The sequence below is a fragment of the Suricata suricatta genome, chromosome 12 (assembly GCF_006229205.1).
Source record: "Suricata suricatta isolate VVHF042 chromosome 12, meerkat_22Aug2017_6uvM2_HiC, whole genome shotgun sequence".
NCBI classification, from domain to species: Eukaryota; Metazoa; Chordata; class Mammalia; order Carnivora; family Herpestidae; genus Suricata; species Suricata suricatta.
Genome location: NC_043711.1, coordinates 80,935,369 through 80,945,835, shown reverse-complemented (window position 1 = coordinate 80,945,835; position 10,467 = coordinate 80,935,369). Strand labels below are relative to the sequence as shown.

Genomic DNA, 10,467 nt, shown 5'->3' with positions numbered 1-10,467 from the left:
GGGAGGTGGGGGACGTACTGTTCTCTTTCTGAGTTTATGTGGAATTTCCAGGGCTCGGCTCCCCGCTCACGTTGGCCGGAGTGATGCAACCTGCTTCTCTCTGGCTGCTGTTCCCAGCTTTTCAGAGGCTGGGGTGCGTGGTTTGGGATAGCAGGGGGGATCAGAATTTGACTTTGAGGGTGGGGTAAATTCCCTCCAAACTAGATGTTCGAATTCATGCTTGCTGTCTACCCACTTCCAAGGTGCGTAGTAATCGCTGGTATTATAAACAGGTAATTCCACCCTTGAGAAGGAGGAGGGACCTCACCCATGAGAGGCAGACGTCTGAGGCCTTTGAGATTTATAGTGAAGCAGGCAGATAGGCCACGATGACTCGAAGGCTCCAGTGGAACTAGTTTTTAGCGCTGCCTACCCTTCCCCAGCACGTGACTCATGCAAAATGCAGCCACCTTTGTGCAGATCTTTCTAGGCAAATCTCCACTCGTGATGGGGAAATGTTTATCATATTACACTGCAATGTTTCTTCAACAAGAGGAATGGTTCCTGAACAGGTCGTAGCTCACGTTAATGATGAGCAAAGCTCTCTGGGGCATGAACCCGCTGATCCCATCATCTCGTTCACGGCCAGTCTGTTAGATGAATGGTCACTGTAAGCAGCAGGTGCTAATGAGCTGAGCAAGCATTCTGTGGCCCACAGCTGTTTGTGCGGTTGGAGCCCTCCCCAGATTCTCGTGGACAGTCCCCACTGGCCTTTGCTCCCTTCACATGGGAAAGCCTCATGACCAAATTTTGGCATGACCTCTTTAAAAGGAATCCCCCTGTTGCAGCAAGTTGCTTTGCAGTTGGTAATCTTCTTAGTGTGAATGTGGGTCGGCTGTCCCCCTTTTGAGAGTCAGTACAGGAACTCCCATCCTCTCTGAATTGATGTCAAGAAAAAAGTTTTGTCATCTTTGCTCCAGTTTTCCCCTTTCCGACACCCCTCCTTTCCCCCTGCTTCAACAAGAGAAAGGATCAGACTTCAAGATATTGGCTCCCCACTTTGGAAGGGCTGTGACCCAGTTTAAACCAGAACTTTGTGAGCCTAAGTTAGCCTTGAATCAACTTGCATTCAATGACTAATTTACTCATGGAACCATAAGAAAGTTGAGAGTCCTTTTCTAGATGCTAAGTGTACGGAAATGAAAGAACTGTGATCTGAGCCTTCACAGAATCAGTTTGGTGGGGGAGTTCTAAAGCGAGTGTGCTGCCTGCTCACAGTGGAGACATGTGGGGTGTGTGCTACAAGGGTTTGCAGGAGGGCCGCTCGGCACGTGGGGTGTTAGACAGGCTTTGCTAAAGCAGCATGGCCTGGGAGACCCAGAGAGGTGGTGGAGGGTAGGATGGGACCAGGACCGGTTTTTTAGGTGGAACCTCTTACTACTGTTGAGAAACACATCTGGCTCAGGGGCTGTCTTTCCAGGGTGTAAATTTCCTAAGCAAAAGCTTCTTCCTTCTCTGTTGCCTTTTGGGCATTTTATTGCTCTTTAGCACCTCTGTGAGGAGGAGGATTGTGGAGAGTAGTGGGTGAGGAGGAGGAGGAGCAGCAGCTAGCTCTAAATTTAGTGGAAAGGATATCACAGGAAGTCGGAAGAGAATGTTTGGAGTTTAGGGCTTTTACTTCCTCAGATTATCTCGTTTCTTATTAGCCTAGGTAGAAGGTAGTTACCATTAAGCACTTATTAGGTGTCCATCCTGCTGCTGAATACTCTGTATTCATTAGCTCCTTTAATCGTCAAAACATTCTTGTGATATAGGAGATTATTAAACTCATTTTGTAAATGAGGAGACAGCTCGGGGGTGTAAGTAATTGGCTGAAAGTCACATGGCTTTGAAGTGGAAGGGCTGGGATTGGAACGGGATCTGTCTGCCTCCAGAGCTCATGTTTTCATGGTATTGGGCTCCCTAACACCAGGTGTTCTGATGTTTCAGGTGGAGAGATTGTTTTCTGAAGGCTGCGTTGGAGGCTGTGACAGAGCAGAGAGCCTGTGTGGAGCTGATGGGGAGGCTTTCTGAATAACATGGCCCTTTGCCATTAGTCTTGCCATGACCACATTTTTCACCAGCGTCCCCCCCTGGATTCAAGATGCAAAGCAGGAGGAGGAAGTGGGCTGGAAACTAGTTCCCAGGCCTCGGGGCCGGGAGGCGGAGAGTCAAGTGAAGTGCCAATGTGAAATCTCGGGGACGCCCTTCTCAAATGGGGAGAAGCTGAGGCCTCACAGCCTCCCCCATCCAGAGCAGAGACCGTATAGCTGCCCTCAGCTGCACTGTGGCAAGGCTTTTGCCTCCAAGTACAAGCTGTATAGGTAGGTGATGTTCCCATACCTCTTCCTGTCCTGAGGTTCCCAGAGGACAAAGCCAGAAAGACTCCACTGAGTGTGAAGCTTTATCTGACAGAAGAGTAGAAGTTTACTGGCCCATAAGTGTACCCTGAACACCAACGATTTGAAATCACTCGCTAAAAACTACTGGTGGTATTTGTATTCAGACACTAGACTCTGATGGGGAAATATCAGACAGTCATGAACAAACCAGATTAAACAATGCTTTCAATACTACTCTCCCCACCTTTGCCATGTCATCTTAGCAAGAAATTAGAAATCAATCATAACTGTAGAAGGAAAAGGAGACCCTCTGGTCCAATCTGTAAATTTTAAAGTGGAGGCTCAGAGTGGGGAAGTAACTTACCCAAGGTCCCGTAGCATCTTTGGTCCTGCAGTGCCTCTTCTGAACCAGGCTATTACTCACGTGATGACTTCTGTCTCTGTGGAATCTCTGGTGTCCTCTGGGTCAGCAGCTTTCCTGAAACTTGAAGTCCAAGAGCCCTACATAAAGTGAAATAGAATGTGAAAGTGCTGGTATAAAGTAGATATGGCAGAGCAGCTTGGAAGGGAAGGGGCCTTGCTCAAAACTGATTTTGATTTTATCCTTGCCTTCCCCTCAGAGAAACAGGAATATGCCCTTTACAAATGAGACAGATGACCTGATGCACACTGCTTCGTCCACTCATCTAGCCAACTATCATTTATTGAGTTCCTGCTATATACCAGACATGGTGTTCAGTGCCAAGGACAGAGTAGTAAGCCAGTCATATGGGAGTGCTCCTTGAGCCTATTATCTTAGTAGTGGGGACAGACCACAAACAAGTAAATACATGAGCAGGATGACCAAAGAAAGCCTCAGTTCTTGCCTGGAAAACAGTTGATAGGAAGGGACTAAAGCAGGTAACAGGGTAGTGTGACCAGGCTTGCCCTCATGACAGTCCTGTGGTCCTCAGGAATGCTTTGATAACTGTGTGCTCCTGTGCCTTAGTTGGACTCCAGTTGGGGCCATCCTCTTAGACTTTCTTAGTGACAATCTGGGTGTCTGCAAGAGGCTGCAGGAAAGGTCCTAGTCTGGGAGGCAGGAGCTCTGAGTCCATCCTTAGTCGGCTGCATGAGCTTAGGCGAGTTACCAAACCTCTTAGTGCCTTGGTTTCCTCACTTGTAAAATGAGGGAAATGACTGTGGATCCTTCAGCACCTCCCTCTCATACGTTACCATGTCTGGTATGGAGGTTAATAGTAGCTATTGGTGGTGTGAGCACTCACATGTAGCCTGAGGGTGATGGCCATCTTTGAAACCTCCCAGGGAGGAAGGATCAGTGGGTGCTCCACTAGAGATGGCCGTGGCATACCCAAGTAGAACCCAGGTTTCAAGGACTGTGTTCAGATTCAGCTTCTGCTACTTACTGACGTGGGTGGGGCTGTCCTGTGCTTCGGCCCCTTGTGGAGAATGAGGCTAATGACAGCTCACACAGGGCCTGGCAGATGGTGGGCCCGCGAAGCCTTGCTGAGTTGACTCTGGAAGTCCTGTAGAGCTCTGGGTTGTAACTCCTGCACTCGGAGCTGCTGTCCCTCCAGATGGGAGCGGGTAAATCAAGCAACAGTGAGGTACTATGCCATGGAGACACTTTTTTAAATGTTGCTGGTTTACACGGCAAACACTTTACATGGTACAAATGAGCATTCAGTGAAAAATGAATTGTCCTTACGCTGGAAGCTACCATTCTCCCCAGAGGTATCCAGTGGGGTCAGTTTCTTGTGTATTGATGCTAAGACATTGAAATATGTATTCCCTTCCCTCTTTATTTTCACAAGGGATTGGATTACACACACTATATTGAACTTCCTTTTTTGATTTAACCCCTTATGTATAGTGTTCTTTAAAATTTTTTTAAATATAATTTTTTGAAAAGGAAATACATTCACAAACCAAAAATTCACAAGGTACCAAAAGGTATAAATGAAAATTCTCCATCACACCCATAAGCTTCTTATCTCTTCTCCCCATAGGGAACCAGTGTTGTCAGTTTCTTATATATCCTTCCAGAAATATTTTTAAGCACATACAAACACATACAAGCAAACGTACATCTGTTTTCCCTCTTTCCATATGCATAGTACTGTTTTTTACCACTTCATGTATCCTAGGAGTTTGTTCCCTGTGGGTACATACAAAGCTGCCTTCTTTCAAGTTGAGGCATTTTATGAACTTACTATAATTTATTTCACCAGTTCCCTATTGATGGACTTTACATTGTTTACTCCTGATTTTTTACTACTATAAATAGTGCTGCAAAGGTTAGGAGTACATATCTGATTTTGCAGGTGGGTGAGGGTGTTTATAGAACATAGTTGGCACAGTATTCCGTTGCATGGCTCTCCTGTAATTTTTGTATCGACTTCCCTGTTACTGGACACCTCAATTGTCTGGGCAGCCCTTGTGATCTCCTTTCTTTTTCCTCTATTCTCCATCCCTACCCTCAGGCACATGGCCACCCACTCAGCCCAGAAACCCCACCAGTGTATGTACTGTGATAAGATGTTTCACCGCAAGGACCATCTGCGGAACCACCTGCAGACCCATGACCCCAACAAGGAGGCCCTTCACTGTTCTGAGTGCGGTAAGAATTACAATACGAAGCTGGGCTACCGGCGCCACCTGGCTATGCATGCCGCCAGCAGCGGTGACCTCAGCTGTAAGGTGTGCCTGCAGACCTTTGAGAGTACCCAGGCCCTGCTAGAGCACCTGAAGGCCCACTCACGCCGAGTAGCGGGTGGTGCCAAGGAGAAGAAGCACCCCTGTGACCACTGTGACCGGCGGTTCTATACTCGTAAGGATGTGCGGCGGCACCTGGTGGTGCACACAGGCCGGAAGGACTTCCTGTGCCAGTACTGTGCCCAGCGGTTTGGCCGCAAGGACCACCTGACACGTCATGTCAAGAAGAGCCACTCGCAGGAGTTGCTCAAAATCAAGACAGAGCCAGTGGACATGTTAGGTCTCCTCAGCTGCAGCTCCACAGTCAGTGTGAAGGAAGAGCTGAGCCCTGTGCTATGCATGGCCTCTCGGGACGTGATGGGGGCTAAGGCCTTCCCTGGCATGTTGCCCATGGGCATGTATGGTGCCCACATCCCTACCATGCCCAGCACGGGCATGCCACACTCCCTGGTGCACAACACGCTGCCCATGGGCATGAGCTACCCTCTGGAATCCTCACCTATCTCTTCCCCTGCTCAGCTTCCTCCCAAATACCAGCTTGGATCTACCTCATACTTGCCCGACAAATTGCCCAAAGTGGAGGTGGATAGTTTTCTGGCAGAGCTTCCTGGAAGCCTGTCTCTCTCGTCCGCTGAACCCCAGCCCGCCTCACCTCAGCCGGCGGCAGCTGCGGCCCTCCTAGATGAAGCACTGCTCACCAAGAGCCCCGCCAACCTCTCCGAGGCCCTCTGCGCTGCTAACGTGGACTTCTCCCACTTACTGGGCTTTCTTCCACTCAACCTACCCCCGTGTAACCCTCCCGGGGCCACTGGAGGCCTGGTCATGGGCTACTCCCAGGCCGAGGCACAGCCCTTGCTCACCACTTTGCAAGCTCAGCCTCAAGATTCCCCGGGAGCCGGCGGACCACTGAACTTTGGACCTCTGCACTCCTTGCCTCCTGTCTTCACCTCCGGCCTGAGCACCACCACCCTGCCTCGTTTCCACCAGGCATTCCAGTAGCCCCCAAGGAGGCCCTCAGCTCAGTCTTCGGCTCTGTCAGGGAGCCTCTGTACCCACCCCATCTGCATCCCCCGTGAAGGCAGCTGAGCTTTCAGAACTGGGTTCAAAGAGGAAAAAAAATTCCAGTATCTATATGGAGCACTTGGTTTGGGGGCTTAAGCTCCAGGGTCAGTTCCGGAAGGAGCCTTGAGCCCCAGCCCCATGAAAAGATCTCATACCATAGAACTTCAGGTATTTTTACTTTTACTTTTTTGATCTGAATCGGGAGCCACACTTAGCCCTCTCCCTCTCCAAAGCGTCAGAACCTCCTTCTCTCTGGAGAAGGAGGGAGGCCTCTTGGAGACACAAAGGGTTTCACTCTAGATGACCTTGAGAGAAATAGCCCAAGAGGCCCACCTTCTGGTCCCAACCTGCAGACCCCACAGCAGTTGGTCACCCCCTGCTGCAGAGGGTCACGTGGCTGCGTCACCTGCTTCCAACCAATAGGCAGGAGAGAGGGCCTCTGTTCTGCCCATCACCCCTGTCCCTCCTGTAGCAGCGCCTTCATTTCCAGTCAGTGTTGTCCAGCAACGGTACCGTTTACACAGTCGCCTCAGACACACCATTTCACCTCCCTTGCCAAGCTGTTAGCCTTAGAATGATTGCAGTGAACATTGTTTACACGCCGTGAATCCATTCCCACCAGTCCATTCCAGTTGGCACCAGCCAGAACCATTTGGTACCTGGTGTTAACTGGAGCCCTGTTTACAAGGCGGAGTCGGGTCTCACTGACTTCTCTTCACTTGAGGTCACATTCTTCCCCTGTGGGGAAATAAACTGACTTTGGACTGCTTCAGTCTCTGCCATCTTCCATGACTGTCTGTTCTGCCTTCCTCGGCAGTGTCTGTGAGACAGGCAAGAAGATTGGAGCAGATTTCTCACAGGTCTGCAATTCTGTTTTTCTCCAAGTGCATCATGACCCCTCCTCCTCCTCTTGAACTGGAGAGGGGAAGAAATGAAAGGCATGCCCGCTTCCATCTCCCCCATTCCCCAACCTCCACCCCCCAAACATTATGAGCTGTTATCAGTAGTCTTGGAAGGAGGGACTTGGGTTCTAAACTGGTTGGATAGCAAAGGAGAGGGTGTGAACCCTTGACTTGTCTCTCTCCTGCTTGTCCCTTTTCCAAGAAGTTGTGGAATTGTTGGAAGATGAGTCTTGAGGAAGTTAGGGCTGGGCAGGTAGTTGAGTCCTAACCTGTGGGTACATCATTGGCTCCCATGCCGACCTTTACTCTTATCCACAGTGTACCCTCGCCTCTATTTTGCAGTTACCGTGGACTCAGGGCCACTGTGCATAGGCTTCTCTGCTCCGCATCAAAGAAATCCTACCTTCCTCTTGTGGCCCCCTCAATTTGCCCCCAGTACTTAGCAGGGTTTCTTGCAACAGATGACTCCTTTTCTGGCTTGTGGGCGCCCTGCCACACAAGGCGCAGCGCCTGGCCACCCGAACCCCATCCCTGCTTCACTTCTCAGTTCTGCACGGGCTTTACTCTCGCCACGCACAGAAGGGAGGCAGCTCAGGGACCACCAATGAGGGACCCTCATGAGACACCTCCACTCTGATTCAGAAACACACTTCTACCTCTTTATTGTTAATTTCTACACATGCAGCCAGTAGTTTCTGGGCGCTTCTCTCAGCAGTGCCTCATGCTGGCTTTTCCACTAGGATTTCAGGACAAACTACCAAGGAACTGCCTCGGCCTCCACCCAGTCCTCACACACCCTCCCACCCCTTCCTTCTAGAAATCCCTTTGCTTTATCATCAGGAACTGAGCAGGTCCAAGACCCAGGCTTTTGCTTCAGCCCAGGCCAGTACTCTTTGAGGTGCAAGCCTTAAAATGTAGCTCCCTGGTCCTTGATGGGAAGCAGTGTGGAGTGAATAAGCATGTTTTGATTTAGGCAGGGTAGCTTGGGATACTTTTGGAAAAAACAAAACAAAACATTAAAATGTCTGGCAAGCTTAGGATCAGACTAGGTGATTTGCTTCTAAAAATTCATTTCAGTGAGTCCCAGGGACTAATTAAGGTTTATTTTTAAAAGCGTCCACCTTGGTACGCAGCCACCTCCTGCATGCTGTGCATGTTATTGGGACTCGTATTACAGGAAATGGTACATGAAGATCCAAGCAGGACTCTGTGCTGCCATTCTCCTTATTGTCTCTGGTCTTCATCTCTAGACCCAGCGACCCATCACCCGCTTCCCTGTCACCTTCCCTGCACCCCTTGTTTGTGGAGGCAGGTGGGTCTGCGGCCATGGAGTGTAAGATCTCAGGCTTACAGAGTCCACTTTCCCACGCCTGCCTTCTCCTGCCCCTTCCTGAATTCTCTCCCCAGGTAGTGATGCTGGGAAACTCCTAACAGGCAGAGCAACTATTTAAAGCCTTGTAAGTGGGGCCTTGCCCCTTCCCCCCTCCCTCCTCCCATCCTGCCTCTCCTTTCCTCTTCTGTCAGTGCCCACACGCCACACAAGGAATTTCCCTCTCACTGTGAACTTTGCTGGTACAGAGGAACATCTGCCTTCACCTTTTTTTGGACCATAGCCACCCAGCTGTTTCTTAAACTTCCCTTCCCCAAATTTAAAAAGAAAATAAAAAAAGCCTTATTGGCCTGGTTGTTTATTGTTTAAAGGATAAGAATAGCTTTATCCTATCTTCAGTACCAAACCCACTTCAGTACCTTTACTGAGGCCATGAGAACCTGAGGGGTGTCTGCCCAGGATAGGACCGACCCATGGCATGTGGCAGAGACCAAACAGGGACCAGGAAAAAAGAGGTGATGACCCATTTCCCCGCCACCTCCTCTAGCCTCCTTCAGCGATGAGTTGCCCCAAACAGGGGGCAGGCACCTTGCATCCTGCACACAGCTGGTCAAGGTCAAGTGTGGTCTTGGGGGCCAGGGAATGACCTACCCGGCTGTGTCATCTCAGGATCTGTGCACATCTTTTAAAGAGAGGAGAGGTGGGAAAAGGAGCACCAATGAGTTCCCCCCAACCTTTTACAAATGGCATTTAATGGAAATCCGGGAAGCAGGTGTGATTACTTTTTTGCTCGTAGATCTTGTCCTAAGTTGAGATTCTTCCATTGCCCTAAACTTCTCCTAGTAGTCTGAATCCTGCCCCCATTTCTTTTTGGTAGCTGTTTTCCCCCATTCCCTCTACCTTTCCTCTTATCTAGGAGCTGTCTTTAAGCACGATTTTTTTTTAACAGTTTATATTGTACAGGATCAATATTTTGCTTTTTAACAAGGATATTTATGTAATAAGAAACTTTGCCTTAGGCAGGTGTTGGCCAGAGAAGTCCAGATTCTTCTGGGACCTCACCCTGGCCTCTCCTGGAGCTCTGAACCTGCTGTGGAAGGAATTGGCTAGGACCTTCACCACTGGAGAGGAGGGTCTGTGGCAAGGGAAGGGGTGTTCTGGTTCTAACAGGAGGATTCACCATGATAACTTAGTGCCTCTGTGGAGGGGGCTGGAAGAAGTATCCCAGCCCAGTTTCTTCAGATGCAAGCTCACCTCCGTAGCTGCCCCTCTTCCATTCTAAATATTTGGCACTAGAACTCCTGAGACACCACTTCTCATTTGCCTCCCTCCCTCCTGGTGATCAAGGCTTTGGGGCCACTCTTTCGTAACGCCAGATTATTTAAAGAGAGAAAAATACAAGACAAAAACCTTCTAGCACTTTGTAAACACAGTGAATAACCTCTTGGAGTATTTTTGGCTTTATATAAAACAAGGTTTTTAATTGTAAAATATAAGTGCCATTAGAAAATGCACAGGGCGTATCTTTGTTAAAGTAGATTTTTCAATGTTTTACAGAATTACATTTTCAAAAAAAGTTTTTATAATGAAGTTGTTTATTAAAAACTTCTGAATGATGCGTTTGGAAGTTGTGAACCTGTCTGATTGGGAAAGGGTTGGAGCGCGCCTGGGGAGGAGCTGGGGCTCCAGGCAGCTTTGGCATCCAAAGGGGTGGTGAGTGTCGGGCAGACAGTAGCAAGCCTCCACGTGAGCGCCTGCAGATTTTGTACTTTGAAATGAAAGATCTTGGTGAGGTAAGTGGCATCATATTATCACTTAAATTTGGATGCAAGAGTCAGAAAAATCAAATTGGCTTCATGAAAATTTCATGAAACGAAAAATGCCAGATATAGCACAGTCTTCAGGATGAATCCAGCAACTCAGACGTGACTGTTCATTCCTAATTCTCTCTGCTCTCTTGTGGAGTCCTGACTTCATCCTCAGGCCCTACAAAGTGGCTCACCCCTTTGTGTAGGAATAGAATGCTGCCGCGACTCCGTATCTGTCATTCTCAGTGCAGACCAGGAAGAGAAAGGAGAGAGGGGTCCTTGTATTCACA

The 10,467-nt window shown here is 49.0% G+C and overlaps 1 protein-coding gene across 1 annotated transcript; it reads left to right on the top strand.

Annotated features, from left to right (window-relative positions):
* The first annotated feature begins 1,781 nt into the window (after nucleotides 1-1,781).
* On the top strand, nucleotides 1,782-9,992 carry PLAGL2 (PLAG1 like zinc finger 2). The gene is made up of 2 exons (XM_029917119.1): nucleotides 1,782-2,342; nucleotides 4,844-9,992. Exons 1-2 carry the CDS (start codon nucleotides 2,083-2,085, stop codon nucleotides 6,072-6,074), a joined length of 1,491 nt encoding a protein of 496 aa, XP_029772979.1. The 5' UTR covers nucleotides 1,782-2,082; the 3' UTR covers nucleotides 6,075-9,992.
* The last annotated feature ends 475 nt before the right edge of the window (nucleotides 9,993-10,467 follow it).

Bases quoted from the DNA above. Each gene is read 5' to 3' on its own strand.
- PLAGL2 (XM_029917119.1), top strand. From the start codon at position 2,083: ATGACCACATTTTTCACCAGCGTCCCCCCCTGGATTCAAGATGCAAAG. The intron at 2,343-4,843 runs GTAGGTGATGTT...CCCTACCCTCAG, and splicing joins TCCAAGTACAAGCTGTATAG to GCACATGGCCACCCACTCAG.